The 18,992-nt window shown below is 38.2% G+C and overlaps 4 protein-coding genes and 1 long non-coding RNA gene across 6 annotated transcripts; 4 read left to right on the top strand and 1 right to left on the bottom strand.

Annotated features, from left to right (window-relative positions):
• Nucleotides 1–352: 352 nt before the first annotated feature.
• LOC118439266 lies at nt 353–2,668 on the top strand. Its single transcript, XM_035860426.1, has 6 exons — nt 353–466; nt 619–771; nt 847–1,024; nt 1,361–1,505; nt 1,586–1,641; nt 1,878–2,668. The coding sequence occupies exons 2-6, from the start codon at nt 626–628 to the stop codon at nt 2,547–2,549; spliced, it is 1,197 nt and encodes a 398-aa protein (XP_035716319.1). The 5' UTR covers nt 353–466; nt 619–625; the 3' UTR covers nt 2,550–2,668.
• A 2,315-nt stretch (nt 2,669–4,983) lies between these two features.
• LOC118439224 lies at nt 4,984–6,650 on the top strand. The gene is made up of 5 exons (XM_035860343.1): nt 4,984–5,233; nt 5,284–5,599; nt 5,701–5,785; nt 5,856–6,053; nt 6,343–6,650. The coding sequence occupies exons 1-4, from the start codon at nt 4,984–4,986 to the stop codon at nt 6,003–6,005; spliced, it is 801 nt and encodes a 266-aa protein (XP_035716236.1). The 3' UTR covers nt 6,006–6,053; nt 6,343–6,650.
• A 2,222-nt stretch (nt 6,651–8,872) lies between these two features.
• On the top strand, nt 8,873–10,087 carry LOC118439252. Its single transcript, XM_035860393.1, has 4 exons — nt 8,873–9,035; nt 9,103–9,234; nt 9,321–9,479; nt 9,553–10,087. Exons 1-4 carry the CDS (start codon nt 8,883–8,885, stop codon nt 9,697–9,699), a joined length of 591 nt encoding a protein of 196 aa, XP_035716286.1. The 5' UTR covers nt 8,873–8,882; the 3' UTR covers nt 9,700–10,087.
• Nucleotides 10,088–13,824: 3,737 nt separating this feature from the next.
• LOC110860451 lies at nt 13,825–16,371 on the top strand. The gene is made up of 5 exons (XM_022109489.2): nt 13,825–14,247; nt 14,376–14,543; nt 14,617–14,723; nt 14,846–15,311; nt 15,472–16,371. The coding sequence occupies exons 1-5, from the start codon at nt 13,974–13,976 to the stop codon at nt 15,993–15,995; spliced, it is 1,539 nt and encodes a 512-aa protein (XP_021965181.2). The 5' UTR covers nt 13,825–13,973; the 3' UTR covers nt 15,996–16,371.
• Nucleotides 16,372–17,473: 1,102 nt separating this feature from the next.
• LOC118439251 lies at nt 17,474–18,778 on the bottom strand. Of its 2 annotated transcripts, XR_004837311.1 has the most exons (5): nt 18,574–18,778; nt 18,422–18,485; nt 18,251–18,323; nt 18,134–18,194; nt 17,474–18,050 (listed from the first exon to the last, which is right to left on the bottom strand). It is a non-coding gene; the product is annotated as an uncharacterized LOC118439251 (long non-coding RNA). The 2 variants fall into 2 exon arrangements; XR_004837310.1 differs by having other exon boundaries at nt 18,134–18,323.
• Between the last annotated feature and the right edge of the window lie 214 nt (nt 18,779–18,992).

Genomic DNA, 18,992 nt, shown 5'->3' with positions numbered 1-18,992 from the left:
GTTGAAAATTAGTTAAAAATGATGTGTCACATGCCAAAACTGACAAGTGACACTTTTTCGTCACTTTTCGTCACTGTGACGTTGTCACAGTGTCCATCTTCGAACTCGTCCTGTCCATTGACGTTAGGAGTTTACGTTCAAAATTTCAAGTGTCTATGTCTTTTCGTTCAAAAGTTATCGGAGCTACGGACAGACAGACGGACGGACGGACGGACGGACGGACGGACGGACATAACGATCTTATAAAGGGCTTTCACCCCTTAATAAAATTATAAAACTTATTCAGTTTACGAACATCCACGTGAAGGAGAAATCTATTTCTCATGATACCCCCAAGTAAAACCCGGGATCCAAACCAACACATTGTAAACCAAACTCATGTTTCATTAACTTGGTTGTTGTATTCTGTTGGAAATTAATTATTATGTATTTCTTTTTGTACAATTCTTGTACTTATCATCATTCGGTAAGCGTACTTATCCCCTCAAACATTGGCACATAAAACTATTAAAAAATTAGCCTGTTTAACTTTCCTTTCCAAATTTTTAACTTAAAATTTCTCCTCATTTAAATCAAAATTCTTAATTAATCAGCTCATCTTCTTTTTTGAAATTGAAGGTTAACCATGACCCACAATTCGCAAGTCTCCAAGTATCAGTCTAACACGACCAGGATGATGTTGGCGTATCAAAAACTCGACTTTTCCCAGTTTGCGGAGCTTCGCAAAGCTGGAGAATTCCGGCGCACGGACGTCGTTCCGTTGCTGGCGAGGTATACTTATCACAATTAATTAATTGCCTGCCTAGTTAGTTAGTTCGTGAACTAATTATGATTATTTTTCTCCAGCCCGGCTGACCTTGAGCGCGAGATGGCCGCGTTTTGTCAAAAGAGAGCGGATTCGATGGCGGTGAAGATAGAGAAATACTTGAGAGAGTGTTTTCTCGACAGGAAATTTAACACTTTTTCCATCGATGAGCTTTTTGTCGCTCTAAAGGAGACGAACGTCCACCCGGAGGCGAGAAAGGTATGATTTTTTGGGGGGCATCGTAGTTCGGAAAGCAGATCAAGTTAAATTGCCAAATTTTGTGAAATTTGTCGGATTTCTTTTGATAAATTTCCTGCTGGAAAAGGATCAGATTTTTATTTTGAGGCAATTGACGCAGGCAGGCAGACTTGTAAAATCGGAAAATCCGTAAATTCTGTAAACTTTTACAAAATTTTACCCATTTTTCTGAAGAAAATTATTCCAAATTATAAACTTGCTCAGATCAATGACGTCTTTTTACAAACTACGAGTTCCGATGCGAAATAAGTCAATTTTGTGTATAATTAAATTCTGATTCTGATTATTTTTTTCCAGATTTTGTTGGACGAAAGTCTTCCCAAACGGCATCCTCGGATCAAGATCGACGCCAAGGGTCGCTTATCGTACATTCCGCCATACAAAATTACTGCCCTCACCGATATGGTGGATATGATTAAAGATATGTCGAGCCGGTTGGAAGGTGCATAATTCATTTTTTAATAAGTTTTAGAAAGAAGCTAGTTTTTGGAAATTTTGTAATAAAAATTCCATCTTTTTCAGGTCTATTCGAAGATGACATTCACGACTCGACCAAGCTGAGCGATTCAATCATTCGGGTAAAAAGATGAACACGTATTTTCAAAAACGAGAAAAATTAACAAATTTATGTGTCCAATTTTAATCGAGCTTCTATCTCTAATGCCAAGAAATAACCAAACTTCCCCACGTTAGAAAAATTCCACCCACAATTTTATATTTTTTATTTTCCTTTTATTTTTCCAAAATCTCCAAAACTATCTCCAAATCTATTAGAAAACACCTATTTTCTACTAATTTTCTCCCATTTTTCCAGGAATTGCACGAATCTCAACAAGTCTTCGCTATAAAGCGTTGGGACAGCAAGGCCACGTTTTTCCACTCAAACGTCCATCCATCCTCCACCACCAGCGATTTGCCCTCAATCAACGTGGAAACGGAACTCGTCAACATTTTCAAATCCATCGACGTCTCCCGACTGGATGCCGAAATTCATATAGAACGTGCCGGACTCAACCCCATCAAATCGGAGAGGAAACTGTTTCTCCAACCCAAGAAAAAGGCCGTGGTCAAGGTAGAAATCAAGAAGAAGGCGAAACCCCTCGTCCTGCGACACAATCAACACATCGAAGCCGGCGTGATGAAGCGTTTCGACGAAAATGGTGTCCAAGACGAGGAGGAGGAAGGTGGCAACGACGATGTCGAATATCTGCCACAGCCGGAAATCAAGAAAAAGAAGAAGTCCGTGACCATGAAAGACAAAACACCCAAAAAGCGTCCCGCATCCGAAAAGGAGGAAATTCCGCCCAAAAACCTTCGCGATCGTCCCGTCCAAGACAAGGAACAAGATCTGCCACAACCGGAAGTTAAGACGAAGAAGAAATCCGTCAAGTGTGAAGGGAAGAACACCGCCCAAAAAACAGCGGGGTCGTCCCCCATCCTGCAAGAAGACGGAGAAGAAGATGGTCAAGAAGAATCTTCTTCTTGACCACCATGTAAATAGAATTTAATGCAATAATTAACATACTAATATGCATAAAAATTTACACTTGAAAAATATCAGGGATAAAAATAAACCGTCACAACGAATGTAACCAAGGGGTGAAAGAAGTGTGTTATCCGAATTTTTTTTCAAATTGTTGCATGTATGCAATTTGACCTTTAAATGACATTTCATGACCTTTTGACCTTGATGGGTGTGACCTACAGTGCCCATCTTCGAACTCGTCCTCTCTATTGACGTTAGGAGTTTACGTTCAAAATTTCAAGTGTCTATGTCTTTTCGTTCAAAAGTTATCGGAGCTACGGACAGACAGACGGACGGACGGACGGACAGACAGACGGACATAACGATCTTATAAAGGGCTTTCACCCCTTAATAATGCATATTAATTTCTACGGAACGGAATATTCCATGAAATTTATTAGTAACAAATTAATTGTCATAAATTGGTTGTTGTAATCCTTTCTAGTTTCAAAAATAAATTGAGCCAAATATTAAAAAAATGTTAAACGCTTGTAGTGGAATTTATTTGTTTAAAAGTTTCAGGACAAATCTACATAAGCTCACTTTGTCAAGAGAAGTCCAAGCACTTACAATGCAAGTCTTTTACGTGTACAACTCAGATCTGGTTGAGGCCAATTTTATTTTATTCACCACAAAAAATAAGCAAACCCATATTTTTTAGTTTTTCATAATGCGCTAATTTGAGCGCGAGGTGCGAATTTTTAAACATTTTTAAGCCAAAACCTCGGTTTTTAAAAATTCTGTAAATTTTCGAATGTTAGTGCGAATCCAAAAATTCGAAAACATGTCTCTTCAGAATGACTTACTTGACTTATACAGGGTTCCGTTTTTCCCGTCAAAATTTACTTCAATTACATTAGCCGAGTCATCCGAATTATCCTATTATTAAGGGGTGAAAGCCCTTTATAAGATCGTTATGTCCGTCTGTCTGTCCGTCCGTCCGTCCGTCCGTCCGTCCGTCCGTCTGTCTGTCCGTAGCTCCGATAACTTTTGAACGAAAAGACATAGACACTTGAAATTTTGAACGTAAACTCCTAACGTCAATGGACAGGACGAGTGCGAAGATGGACACTGTGACATCGTCACAGTGACGAAAAGTGACGAAAAAGTGTCACTTGTCAGTTTTGGCATGTGACACATCATTTTTAACTAATTTTCAACGAGGAATTCGAAAATTCAGGTCATTTTGTGTTTGGACGTCACCTGTGACGATGACATCGTCACAGTGACGAAAAGTGACGAAAAAGTGTCACTTGTCAGTTTTGACATGTGACACATCATTTTTAACTATTTTTCAATGTCAAATTCAATGGTGACCTCCATTTTGACCTCAGAGGTCATGTAAAGGTCATAGGACATATCTATTTCAATTTCAACTGAAATTTAACCCCGAATTCAATGGTGACCTCCATTTTGACCTCAGAGGTCATATAAAGGTCACATAAGGGTTATCAACTGTTAAATTTGACACAAATAAGACACAAAAGTCGAAAACACGTCAGAAGTGTCAATCTTAACAAATTTTCGAACAATTTGATATTCACATTGACGTATGACACTCCTTTCACCCCTTGGTTACATGCGTTGTAACGGTTTATTTAACACCAGTTTATTTTAGTTTGGCGTGAAAATCATTCAACTATCCAAATTTAATAATTTGAATGCCAAAATAAAATGAACTGGTGTAAAATAATAGGATAAGTCGGTTTCGGTGCACATAGTCACCAGGTCATCATAGGTCAAAGTTATGAAACCCACACTAAAAAAAACGGTCTACAAAAACAAGAAAAATGCAAACCAAGATAAATGCCTCGACTGGGGTTCGAACCCTCGACCCCAAAAATTGGAGACTTGCCGTGAAGATCACTGTGCTATATGGGCTGCTTGGGGGGAGGATGGGTAAATAACTCGACTCACAAGCCTCCCATTTAGCTCGTTACATTAAAAAAACCACTCTAGAAACGGTACGGTAATAAATACTTATTTAAACTACTTAAGTAACTCAATAAAAATGGCTGGTGACGGTCCTATCGACCCACCCATCGCGGGCTTCGTGCTCGCCGTCGCATACGCTATTTTTCCCCATCTCAGTGACCTCAAAGCGCGGAATTTCGACGCATCCTATCCAGAGGTCGACACCGACAAATTTTCGGCGGCGGCGGCGCCAGTTTTCGGTGATTTTTCGGCGGCGTCGCAATGTTAAAGGAATAGGAAATCAAATTTTTCGGCGACGACGGCGCGTAAAATACTACCGGCGTTCGGCGGCGTACGATCGGCGGCGTCGACCTCTGATCCTATCCCGACGGAACAGAGCGAATAAACGAGCACGAACACGACGTGCTGACCCGCCTCGATAAAATCCTCTCCTCGCCACGCTGTCTTCTTCCCGAATAAGATGCCATGGTCATCTCGACAAATGCGTGCCAAGACCTATCTCCAGGCCACTCCGAGGTTCCCACCGTTTTTAGAAAAGTACGGCAACTACCTGAAGGCCGTCGAGTTGCAAAGATTTTTGGTGAGAGGGGACGATTCTTTGATGATGAATGAGGTTACGACGATTCTACAAAAGTGCGCTAATCTCTTGGAATTTGCGTTTTTACCATACAAGGCAACCTTCTGGGAAGATCAACAGGTGGGAATTTTCCGCAAAAATAAATTGTACATGTTTCCCGATCATGTTCTTTTTTACGTGCAGCTCATCCCTTTTCTGCAAGCGATGCGGTGGACGCCGACTTTACCTGCGAACGACTTCTCGGCGAATTTGCAACCTCTCAAGGTCACCACGTTAGTGTTGCAAATTTGTCATCCCCGACATCTCGCAGTGGTCATTGCATCCTCGCCAAGTCTGCGAAATCTGACCTTCCTCGCCCCCAAAGCAGAAACGCGGACGGATGCGGAAGTTTTGGCAAACTGGGAAGACTTCCAAGATGTGGTGGGGGGCATGAATCAGATTACAACCTTGGCTCTTCTCTCCAGGATTGGGATCTCATCCCCAACGTTGAAATGGAAAAGTATGCAATTACATACATAAATATGCGAATTTTACTCGAAAGTAATCAAATTTCTGCTAAAAATGACGTATGTAATTCTGATCCCCAATTGTTCTTTGCAGTTTGAGAACGGTCAAACTTTTCGTGCGAGGAATCTCCAACGTCCCCACAGTCTCAGAGGATCACTTACACCACGTGTATCCTCAAGTATAAAAAAATATATCATTTCGATGCGAAACGAGTCCTTAAATTAATCCAAGTCTTCATTTTCTTAAAGGTGACCACGGGCCAGATTTATTTGCGTCTGCCACGCCAGAATTTGAGAGAGAACGTTGCCATCAACCGTTTCTTCAATCCACGACCACCGTCCTTCTTCATTACCACGACGAACTTCCAGTGGTCAGAGCCGGGCGTTATGAATCGTTAGAAAACGCAGTTGAATTGTCCAAAAATATGAGTTTATCCCAAAAAAGAAGTACGTACATATTTACGAAAGAAAACGTCAAAAGCATTCTATGCTCAATTTTTAATCAAATTTTTGATCATATTTATTCGTCTAAAATCGGTGAAATCTTGGTAAAGTTTATGTATTCAAATGTGGCTAAAATACATTTGCACACAATTTTTATAAAATAGTTATATGAAAAAATGTAGTCAAATCGCATCAAAATCTCCACAAGGTTTGACCATTATTCCTCATCAGTTTAAAAACGACTCAACTAATTGTAAGTACTTGGCTTAAATAATTAATTGTATTTTTTTAGCACCTCGGTGGAAGGAAGCGTCGCCTTCTTCAACCCCACGGACTGTCTCGTCAATGAGAATGTCACAAACCTGCAAATCTTCCACGTGCAAATGATCGCATTTAACCGACCGAAAATCGACTGGATACCACTCACAAATTTCCCAAAGGTTTTTTTTCCAAAAGTGAAGATTAATAAGAACGAGTGTTCAACAATATTGTATGCAAATGTAATGTGTATCAATTCTTTCATCGTTTCCCATCCAAATATGATTAAAATGGGAGGCAAATGTTTATGACACGCGTTAAAAAGGGGGTGCAACGTGTTTGCTGACAAGTGGGGAGGGTCTGAAAAATCGGCATTTTTTAGTGACATAATTTATGGACGTTCCCTTAGTTGGAGACTTTTTTAATATACATATTTTTAACCCAAACTATTTACTATTTGGCACTTTCATTTCAAGTAAATGAAAATTTGTCATACAAATTGTATCATTACATAATTGTAATATTTGTAATTTTAATACACTTTCAAATAATAAAGCCTCAATATTCTCGCCTCGCCCGATCCATTGAATTTTGTCAAGCGGGACGATCAAAACGAGGAGTCAGGCACATGTTCAAATTTCCATGCAAAGAGTAAACAAACACAATTAAAATTTTATTTAGCACTAGTCTCCAAAGCCCGCAAGGCGGGCTCCAGCATAGACAGGATTTTAATTCATAAGTCAGAAACGTTTGCTGACAATGGAGGCGCAAACCATGTTCAGCCCAGATAATTTTTTGACCTTATTAGTTTGAAAGAGCAAGTCTTTACAAACAACATTTGGTTCGGCACTTGGGCAGATGCGCAAATTTCAGCACGTTATGGGCGCCGCAAGTTCGCAAAAACGCACAAAGTTGAGCTCGCGCTGGGCATTGTTCGAAAAATCATGCGTTTTTGCGAACTTGCGGCACCCATAACGTGCTGAAATTTGCGCATCTGCCCAAGTGCCGAACCAAATGTTGTTTGTAAAGACTTGCTCTTTCAAACTAATAAGGTCAAAAAATTATCTGGGCTGAACATGGTTTGCGCCTCCATTGTGAATGACATCCATACAAAACAAAGCGCAACAGAACGTGGACCTTTAGCATGTACGATTTGCAAAAATTCCTAGGCCTGAACTAAATTTGTCCAATTAGAGAACTTATGAGTAATAGCGTGGCGGCGGAAGCAGGGGGACAGGGGGACGTTGTTCCCTCAGAAATTTAGCAAAATCGTATCTTGCCCCCCTTCTCCTATCCCAGAATGTTAATGTCCCCACATGTCCACCCAACTTCCGCCGGCATTGAGTAACATAACAATAACCCGGAACAAATCGTTACGTAAGCAGTAAGAGATAAATTGACGACTCTAAGGGGTGTGTCGAGGTTACCTGATGACTTTAGCGTGTGTCCCAAGTTATGTGAGGACTATAAGTCATTTGCCTACATCACAGGTTTAGCAACATTTAAATGCACGTAGGTCACACGTCATGTGATAAATCTATGTAACTGTATTGAGGCCAGAAGTCACCTATGGGTATGGTTAGGTCATAGGTCAGGTGATCCCTCTAAATAATGTGTCCAGGTTATAGGTTCATAAGCCAACCATAGCGAGTTTGCCCAGGTTCAACTGTGGGTCAACTGTGACCATAGGGGGTGTGCACATGTTACGGCTACTGCCGCCTATAGGGAGTGTGCGCACGTTATGGGCCAACTGCTGACTATAGGGAGTGTGCACACGTTATGGGCCAACTGCTGACCAGGCTTCACTCACTCTCTGCCTGGACTTTTCCCATCTCGTTATGTGAGGTTGCCAGCTAACTTCAAATATTTTTGAATGAATGGAGGGGGACATACGCACAGAATGTGGCACTATCTTTGACCAATTATCTCAGTAATTGTCTAACAACAATATGTTAGACACATATCGAAAAAATTAATTTTGAGTTTTGTACTTTTAAGTCCCTTTTTGATGACGCCTTATGTGAACGTCCCCTTGTGACTCGCAGTACGCAGTTCCACATAGTTAAAAGTCTTATGGCATTCTGGTCGGACTGGAGATACAGTGGTCCGGGCAGAGAGTGAAGGCTGCTCCTGACTATAGGTAGTGTGCACACGTTATGGGCCAACTACTGACTATAGGCAGTGTGCACACGTCCCAGGTCCACTATTGACTATAGGCAGTGTGCACACGTAACGGGTCAACTGCCGACTAAAGGAGCAGTTCCCAGGTCACGGACTAAATCTTAGGGGTATACAAATTTTTCTATTAGTGACGTATCCGGTTGTTCTGGGGCCATTCAACGTTTGGACACTGTCGGCGAAAAGCGCCCTCTAGCGGAGAAAATACAACCTAGTACCTAAAAATGTTGATAGGTGGCGCTCGGTGAAAATTTTTAGGACTATGGGGGTAAGGTGATACAGCCATCGAGTGAAGCGCTTGGTTCAAAAGGTAAAGGTAACACACACACACACACACACACACACAACTTTGCACAATTCTTGTTATGATTATTATTATTGTCCTAAGCCAATAAAATGGAAGGGGTAGACGCAGTTCTTCTTGAACCACAGCATCGGTTCTGTCATTCATGTCGGGGGCATGTGTGGGGGACAATTTGTGGGTGTGTCACTCCTCCGTACACTGAATTTAAGAAATATACCACCTTGCCGTACATCGAAAATCAAAAGGTAAACGAATAATTCTTATCTTTCTCTAAGCAAAATTGCGTCACTTTTTTACCGTATTTTTTGCTAGTACACTTTCGGAAGCAAGTACACCTCCAGGGAGGACCAAGGCGAGTTCATCTTTGTCCAGACCAAGAAAAACCCCGGAAATTTGGCCGAAATTACATGTTCAGGGGGAAATTACTGGATCACACCAGCCGGCGTAAGATAAGTGATTAGTTTTATTGCAAAGTAATGGAGTAATAAACATTTTATCATTATATTATTTATTCTTGTAATTTGTTTTAGAAACGAGTTGTTTTTGTCAATGATAACCCGTTGGAGAAAAACTGTCGCACGAGACTCAACTATGGAGACAAGATCGCTTTACTTGGCAAAGTTCGACCGAGACGTGGACCGGGGCTTGCGACTAAACCTGAATCTCTTGATGGATTCTTTGTAATTAAAGTAGGATTTCAATATATTATGGTTTTTATAGGTTAATGATGAGCGAGCGAACTAATTTATTTCTGATGATTAGGAAGGTTATCGCGCTATTGGATGGCAAGAGGGAGAGGATGATTCGTGCACGTCAGAGGACGAGGATCCAAGAATGTCAGATGACGAAAATTCGAACATGTCAGATGACGAGGAGAACGTAGCCGCCTTCAAGGCGTTACTATCTTAATAATATGGAAATTGCAATTATTTTGCAATTTTCAACCAATTGGAAAATTGGGGTCAGAAATCAAGGCAGCGGCCAAACTCTAGTTCAAAATTATTTTAAAAATTATTTCCAGTCATTTTAAACCAAAGGTTCAGTCACAACATGAATATATCAAAATTTGCAAAAAATTCGCACATTTTGGCATTTATCTCGAAAACTGGCTAAGCGCCCCCTATTTTTATTACGGATTATTGATCTACTCAATTTTACGCAACTTTTAAGGTATCTAACTTGAAAATCGTTAGAGCGCGAAAAAAACACTATTTCATTGTATATATCTATCTTAAAAATAGAAAAACGTGCAATTGTCAAAAAATTTTGAATAAAAAATTACACTGTTGAATACACATACTAAGCTGTCCTCTCCATACCCGTCGTCATCATATACCGATTTGTTGATTAGCTTATCGAAATGAACACAACCATTTTATATTTGTAGATTTTAGCCTTATGTAGGAAATCATGAAAATTGTAATTGTGACTACCAACATCGTTATCAACGGAAATTTTATTTTAAAATCATACGTTTAACGAGATTTTTAACCCCTTTTGAACTTATTTATTTAAATAAATATTTTACTCTAAAAAAGGTGAGTCGATATGAGTTGAGTTTGAGTCGTTAACATTTGAGTTGAGTCGAGTTTGAGTTGAGACTAATTTGAGTCGAGTTGAGTTTGAGTCGGTGATTTTTCTTATTGAGTTGAGTTGAGTTAACCCTCAACTCAGCTCAACTCAACTCATTGGCAGTCCTAGGCAAAGGTAAAATTTGCTCCAGTTTGAGTAAAAATCTTTCAAATTTGAATAAGTTTTAACTTTTCTTGGGTAAGTTTTACTCAATAGTTGTGTTAGTGGCAATTATATGTACTCAAAATTGAGTATATCTTAATCAAATTTATTTAGGGTGTACAAATAAAGCCCTCTGTACGTCCAGGTAAACAGGAACCATAGTTTTGTTGGGTCTTGAGATTTTGCATTTATAATTCAAAAAGCCGAAAGGAATCAAAAATCAATGACTTTAAAATACGACGAAAATTATATTTTAGAATAAACCTTGAATGTTCAAATCAGGCACATACATGTTTAGATGGCTTGAAATATTGCAAAAATCCGGAAAGTTATGGTTTTCTTAAAACTTTTGGTTGAAAATTACGAATGCATATATCGCCTTTTGATATTGTGATCCTATTTGAGTAATCAAGAAAGTGCCAAGGCACGCAATGACACGCTGTCATTTCTTTTTTTATCTCATTTCCAAGTTCTAGGAATTTGGTAAGTTCACGTGTGTTAAATATCAAAGCAACCCTGCAAACTGTAATTTTGTGTCATTTTAAGAATAAAACAAGACCACGGTTACATTGAACTAATTAAAGTCTTCATAATCATATCATGTTGATATTTAGGTAATCCGTTTGTTATGGATGTACATACTTATTTTTCCGGGGAATTATGCAGAGGAGGGAGTGTTTCAGAACTAGCTTGACTTTATTGTGAATCTTTCTCCTGTATGGAGAAAGAAACGGTAAAAAGTCGAATAAAACCCGGTTTTCTTAGAAGGTTCCGATTCTGAATCCCCTACATAGAAGCAAAACATTACTACTGCACTAGTAATTTTTAAGCTTTATGCTACCCTGGTAGTATACAGCTTAAAAATAAACTTTCAGGTCAACGCCTGTGACCCTAGACATGGCCTGCTTTAGAATTTTAAAAAATAAAAATGTCATAGAACCACAATCTTATATTGACTGCTACCCTGCAAATTTCTAGCAGATTTTCTATCGAACAATTTATTCTGCTACCCAATGTATAGGAATCGATTACTAATTACAGATAACCCTGATAACCTTGATTTATATATTTCTTAACATAATAAGGATTCACAGTTGCACGCATTAGGCCTACATAAATATTTGGTTGAGTAAAGAAACCCACTGCGAGCGCCAAAGGCGCGAGCGGCTTGGGGCGCCTAAATCTTTTGCCCGGGTAAGATTTTTGGCAAGATCGGGGCCTGCCTATGTGACACATGTTAAAGGGGGAGGGGGGGTCTAGAAAATCCCGATTTTTGCGTGACATAATTTATGGATCTCCCCTAAGTCACCGTCCTATCCCGCTTCCGTCAGCTTGTAAAAATTCGTAGAGGACTTCCTAATCGTCATATTTTGTCAGGGCGGACAAGTCGTCGAGGCCTGTCAAATAAAAATAGAAATTATGAAAAAAATTCAAAATATTATTATGGCAAATAAATATTAACATGGCGTCAATCACAAAAAATTTGATAAACCTCAAAGGAAGAAATTTATCGTGAATTCAATTTACGCTGGTCTTGGTAACATTGTGAAATTCATAAATTCTATAAACTTTCAAATTTTTACAAAATCTTACAACTATCCTCGAGCTTCTAAATTTTTGCAAATTTATTCAGATCAAGGCGTCTCTTTATTTTTCAAACGTTATTTTACAAGACGCACGGATTTTGTAATTGTTTTTGACATTATGCAATTTTATGGTCAAAATTTATGTCAAAATTCCATTTAAAAAAGCAGAGGTGGGCAAGATCATTATCTGAGATAGCAGATCAAGATCAAAGATCAAGATATTATCTTGATCATTGATCTTCCGCCAAAGCTTTTCATCTTGATCTTGATCTTGCACTGTTGGATCTTATATCTTGATCTTGATCTTGTCCTGTTATGGAATGTATAAGAAGATAAATATATGTTTATGTTATGAGGATAAAACCATGCACTGACGCAGAAAAACCCGTCATACCGCGTTTCTTGAATTAGAATGGATATGAGGGTTCTTATTGGTTGTAGTCCAGTCGTCTTATTTTTGCTAATGGATGGATAATTCTATTCTCTTTTTATTTATAAAATAGTCAATCTACTTAATTTCATCATTTTGTTTTGTTGATAAATCGTTAATCACTTACTCATTAGCAGATTTTGGAAAAATTTTAGTTAACCGAGGGTCTCCAATGGGGTAATGTGATACGTCATTTTGTTTGTCTCGGCGAGCTGAACAAGAATATCCAAGCGCGAAAGAGCGGAAACGCCCCGTTCAAAAGTTATGGCGGGGTAAAGTTTGTAATTTTTATTGCATTTCTGGACGTTTCAGAGAATTCTAAGACTTTGTCTCACTTTCCCCCGTGGCGGGAAATTTTTGGGGTACCGTGAGATTTGCGTTTTTTTAGCGGGGCGGGGCCTAACCAACACCTTTTACTAGCTAGCACTGCTAGCTAGCTCTTCTAGGTAGCACTTCTAGGTAACTTTCCTAGGTAGCACTTTCCTCGTATTCTATCTAACCTAACCTAACCCAACCTCGCTTCGCTCGCTTAAATACCAACAATACCCCAATATTGGACATAATTACTAAAAGTGCGGGGCCCCTGCTTTCGCACTTTCTAGGCTCACTTCGCTCGCGGTCTAAAAGTGCGGGGCCCCTGCTTTCGCACTTTCTAGGCTCACTTCGCTCGCGGTCTAAAAGTGCGGGGCCTCCACTATCCAATTTTCTAGGCCCCCTGCGGGGGTTAGGTTAGCTTAGGTAATTTCGCCCCAAAAAAATTCCCGCCATGACGGAAAATGATTACAATTCGATATTCTACAATAAAAACTTGAAATCTCATGTTACCCCAAGAATCTCATTTCGCCCCAAAAAGAGTCCCGCCATGGGGGAAAGTGAGACAAAGTCTTAGAATTCTCTGAAACGTCCAGAAATGCAATAAAAATTACAAACTTTACCCCGCCATAACTTTTGAACGGGGCGTTTCCGCTCTTTCGCGCTTGGATATTCTTGTTCAGCTCGCCGAGACGAACAAAATGACGCATCACATTACCCCATCGGAGACCCTCGGTTAAGTAAAGTCTAGCCGAATTTAAATTGGTTTAAAAACGTTTATTTTAAGTAGAAACAAATTACAATTCCTGATTAAATTTAAATTTATACATTATCATAGATTTTTTGAACAATGCTGACATGGATGGATACAAATAAATAATGATATGAATGTGGAATTAATTTGTTTCATTTAAAATACATAAGTTCATTCCATTTACATGATTCTCAACCATCCATGAAAGCGGGAGCTGAAAGTTGGAGGTGGAAATAAAATTTACACAATAACACATTGCCGAGTTGTTTCTTACATGCAGCAGTCTGCTCTATTCACTATTAATTAATTAATTAATCTAATCACCTAAATAAACGTTGAGTTTATTTGCGATTTATTTATTTTCACCATGTCCTCTTCCTCCCTCCCTCTCGAACGATTTTACATCCATCCTCACAACACTATTTGCCGTTACTTTTCCCGTTCGTTTAACGTGTGGCGGACGCGGTTGAGTTGGATGATAAGGTCAAGATCAGGGTGGGAAGCTGGCCTTAATGATTCGTCCACGGTGAGCGAATGGTTCCAAGATGCGAAGAACGAGTTGCTTGGCGATTACGTGGCGTCAATTTGGGGACTAAAGAAGACTTTGGCGCAAGTCAAGAAGGATTGGGCGGTCGTGATTAGTAAGTAATTAAATTAGGTCACAAGTGTACTTATTTATTTATTGGGGAGAAATTATTAGTTACAAAAATTGCAACGTTAGAAATACTGTTCAAATTACAAAATTTGTAATTTTACACCAATTTTACAGGTAGTCTTCCCCACTACTTGACTCTGGTGGATGGTAAAATGTATCCTGGCCCGTTGGATGGTTCCTGGGTGGCAGATGACCTCGTGGACGTCGCCCTGACCCAGCGGCTCGTTGAGGAGGGAGCAGAAGTAGAAGAAATCGCCATTAAGGAGAAAAATTGGCAGCCAGGTGAACTTTTTTATATAAAAATAAAAAATAATTATTTTGACTACAATTTATGATTATTTATGCAATGTCGCAGGGTCGGAGAATCGTGTAATCAACGTGATCAGCCCCTACTTGTATTGTTACTTAGCAGAGAGGGCGGGGAACGTTTTGAAAGAGCCTTTTATCCCGAAACCACAAAAGGTTTGTGTTTAAAATACTGATATTTTTGTCATTTGATGCATATTTGAACCATAATCATGATACCTAAGCTTACCTTAAAAATCGAACTAGTTGAAATTTTGGTAAAAATTGACGGATTTCAGGATATCTACGATTACAATCACCTCTTACATTTCCACTCCGACAAAGTCGACAACTATGCCTCCAGCCTTGACGTGAGGATGGCAACGGCAGCACAAATGCCCCCGGCTGAGATGACATGGCCAGCCAGGGAATGGGACCCATATTATCAAATACTTCCCGCTGACGTTTCAATCGACTCGGATGGAACGTCACACTTCACGTCGTATGTGAATGGTCTAAATCCATCCGAGCATGGGGACTTGTACGCAACTCTGGAGCAAGTTTTGAGCAAGATGATTCCACTGTTTGAAAAGACGCTGACCGAAATCCGAGTCCAGAGACGGGAGGTTGAACAACCTCGGACGCGCAGTGAGATTGCGAAGCAGGCAAGTCTTCCTCCTGCCGTCACCTTGGGCGGAAGGAAGATCCAAGTCGTGGTTAGGATGGCGACAACAATTTTAACTCCGGACAATCCGAGGCATCCGGGTTAGTGGGAAATATGTTAAGAATTGTGGTGGTATTGCTAAATAAATATGATCACAAATAGTCTTCATGATGATCTGTTAAAAAAATGCAAACAAATGTGTTTCAAAAACCTTTACGTGTAAAATTTTACTTTTTGAAGAATTTTAAAAACTCTGTGTAGGCGGACGGTGGCACATTGAGGGGATGGCGAACGAACAAATCGTCGCCATTGGTCTGCACTACTTCTCCAATGAGAACATTACCAAGTCAAAATTGCGTCTTGCTCCTACTCAGCGGGGATGGGATGGGGTTACGAACGCCTTTGAGGATGGGAACAATTCCTTCGCGATCGAATCGGTGCCGGGGAGGAGCGTTGTATTTAAGAATTCCATCTCTCACCGTGTGGCTCCTTTTGAACTGGATGATCCCAAGAAATCCGGACATCTCAGAATCCTTGCGTTTTTCCTTGTCGATCCAGGTACTAGGATTTTGTCCACAGCTCGCGTCCCATGTCAGCAATGGACGTGGTACATCGCCCAAGTGAAGGATGTCTTGGTGAACTTTTTACCTCCAGAAATGGTCGAGCTCGTGGTCTCATTTCTACCTCCGGGAGGAGATAAGTATTTGGACCCCGAGGATGCGAAATGTTTCCAGGAGCAGATGCGAACTGAGAGGATGGCACGAATGACGGGAGATACGTACTGATCTAGCCTTCCATAAACTTTTTACACGCCGGCAAAATCACCGAGTGGATAGCGGTGACACTATTTTATTAAATTTATTTACTCGTTATTATTGATCAGAATTGCAATACTTATACAATTAGTTGATGTTGAATTTTTTACATGTGTACATAAATATATATATGAACATATGTAAGTATTAGGAATGATGATGTGTAGTTGAATATACAGTTGAAAAAAATTTACTCGTATTTTAGATCACAATTTTTGCCTCGCTTAATACTTTGTCACTTTTTGGCGATTTCGTTGCTCGGTAAATTTGTAACCTGGTCATGTATGTATTCATGATGCAAGAATTAATTGAATTTCTGGTAAATAAAATGGATTAGTAATTGTAATTGATGGTACTATGTAGTAGTCCAAATATGTATGTATGTACATATGCATTTTACTTTGGGTGAGTCATAAGAATTTACTGTAAAGCCGTGAGAGGATAAATATGTACATACTTAATAAGCACCAGAGCTGGCCAAATTACTTGGAAGTCAAATTACAAATTACAATTACAATCTTAACATTGCTTCAATTACAATTACAAATTACAATTACTCAGGAAAACTCAATTACTAATTACAAATTACAATTACTTCTCTAAAAAAAATTCGCTTCAATTACAATTACAAATTACGTAATTGAATTACATCACAAATTACAATTACATTTGAGATTTTTTAATAAAAATTCATCATTTAATAGTCAAATAATTTCAATACTTGTTCACTTTTAACAATGTAAATGCCTTTACCTCAAAATTTCCACCTAGAAAAAATAATTTGCAAAGGCAAATTTTGCAAGTAAAAGCATTTATCAGTATGTGTATTGTTCGAAGTGAACAAGTTGAAATTATTTGAATATTAAATGATGAATGTTAATTAAAAAAATCTCAATTATAATTAGTAATTTGTCTTATAATTCGATTGCGTAATTAGTTGAATTTACTTATTTTCATGAACAAGGCCTTTATGCATGAAAAAGCACACTAGTAATGCATTCTGATGTAATTTTAAAAAATTGCGAATGCGAAAGAATATTTATTTGAAACCAAAAAGTGAAAGGCAGTGAAATATTCACGTATGAAATACGACAAATTTAACAAAAACGTTGAATTTTGATTTGTTCTACTCACGATAGATGGTGATTTAGTAATTGTAATTGAAAAAGTAATTGAATTACAATTACGCCATGCTGAAATGTGCAATTACAAATTATCAATTACACTTAGTTCAATTACAAATTACAATTACATTTCTTGAATGAAGTAATTGAAATTACAAATTACAATTACTAATTTGTAATTTGTAATTGTAATTGTAATTGTCAATTACTAATTTGGCCAGGTCTGATAAGCGCATACACAAATATGTATGTAAGTCTTAAAAAGATCCCATTCAACCTCGATAATCCATTCCATTCAACTTAACAATTACTTATCCTTAAAATTATGCAATTCTCATGCCTACTTGACTAAATCGTCAGGTATATAATACATACTTTTTCAAGTTAACCCCCACCCACTATCTTTCGTACATTCACAAGTTGTGAATCACAACCATTCCGAACGAAGAACAAGTCCAATTTATGTGCATACATGCATAAATTCGAAGTTTGAAGTAAAACTGAACACACGGATTATAAAAAAGTATGTATTTCCTTCAATATTTAGTTTGAAGGATAATAATGATTTCTTACATTATATTGGTTTTTATTATTCCGGAAATAACAATTATATGTACGTATTCATATTTGTTTTTGATTATGTAAAGTGTGTATCACAGTTGCTTGCACGTAAGTTTGTACAGAAGGTACGTATGTAAGTACACGCACAAAATGGTAATACAATTTATACATATGCTTATTATGTAAATGTGTGTGCATTCTTGATTACACGTATGTCAAGGAGCATAAAATTATTTTACAAATTACTTATTTAGATCCGCATAATGAACAAGAGTGGAATGAATGAAAAGAGTCAAAATATTCGGGTTCAAATTTCGTCCACCACTTCCCATACCAAGACCTGTTAAATTTTAATGAAAAAAAAACGTTGTTGGTAAAGGTTTGTTTTAAATTTGTATTGAAAAAATAAGTGAAATCTTGTACAAATATTGTCTTCCGGCGGATTAACATACTGCTCAAAAACGGGAGGATTTTTGATGTACTCCTGTAAACAAAAAAATTAATAAAAGTCGTAGTTACATGTTGAATGAAATAAAGCACTTCAAACTAATGGAAAGATTTGTTTATTGGAGTAAATTTTCAGTGGCGACCGGTTTCATAATCTTTCATCAGGCTGCATACATACAATGTGAAAAAATAGTAAAAAATTAAAATTAAATTATTGTAAAGTTATTGTAAAATTATTGTAAAATATATAAAATGACTTGATACCTTTACAAATTGGTAAATTTGATAAACGAAGATCTCTACTAGATAAAATAGTTCAAGTTCATCCCTAAAAGTATATATGAATTAAATTCTAATCATGACAATGCAAAAATGTATAATAATAAAACGTCGCTACTAAATACAGTAAAATTTACCTGAAACGGAGTTTTTCTTAAAATTATTTATAAAAAAATATTTAGTATTTAGAATCGGAGACTAAAAATCCATGTGATTGTGTCAAAGTAAAAAGACGGAGTAGTTTATTGAGCAGAAGTTGGCGTCCTCGGTGATGATACGTACATACATATACATATTACATACTAAATATTATTACACAGTTGTCTCGTAAGGGAATTTACCTTTCTGTAACTTACTTTAACATTGACAAGGGAACATACCGAGGTGTCCAACGAGTTAAGGGTCGACACCTATACCAAAATGACCACAATACATGACTTATTAAACAAACTGAAGGAATTTCCGTGTAAAATTCACTTTTCGTCAAGTTGTGACGATATTTGTGACGAGCGCATGACCATCGGGTTACCAGCGGGAGAGGTCGGCCGCTGAACGA

The sequence above is a fragment of the Folsomia candida genome, unplaced genomic scaffold (assembly GCF_002217175.1).
Source record: "Folsomia candida strain VU population unplaced genomic scaffold, ASM221717v1 Fcan01_Sc032, whole genome shotgun sequence".
In the NCBI taxonomy this organism is placed as follows: domain Eukaryota; kingdom Metazoa; phylum Arthropoda; class Collembola; order Entomobryomorpha; family Isotomidae; genus Folsomia; species Folsomia candida.
The sequence above is the reverse complement of the archived record's forward strand: the minus strand, read 5'-3'. Positions and strand labels throughout refer to the sequence as shown.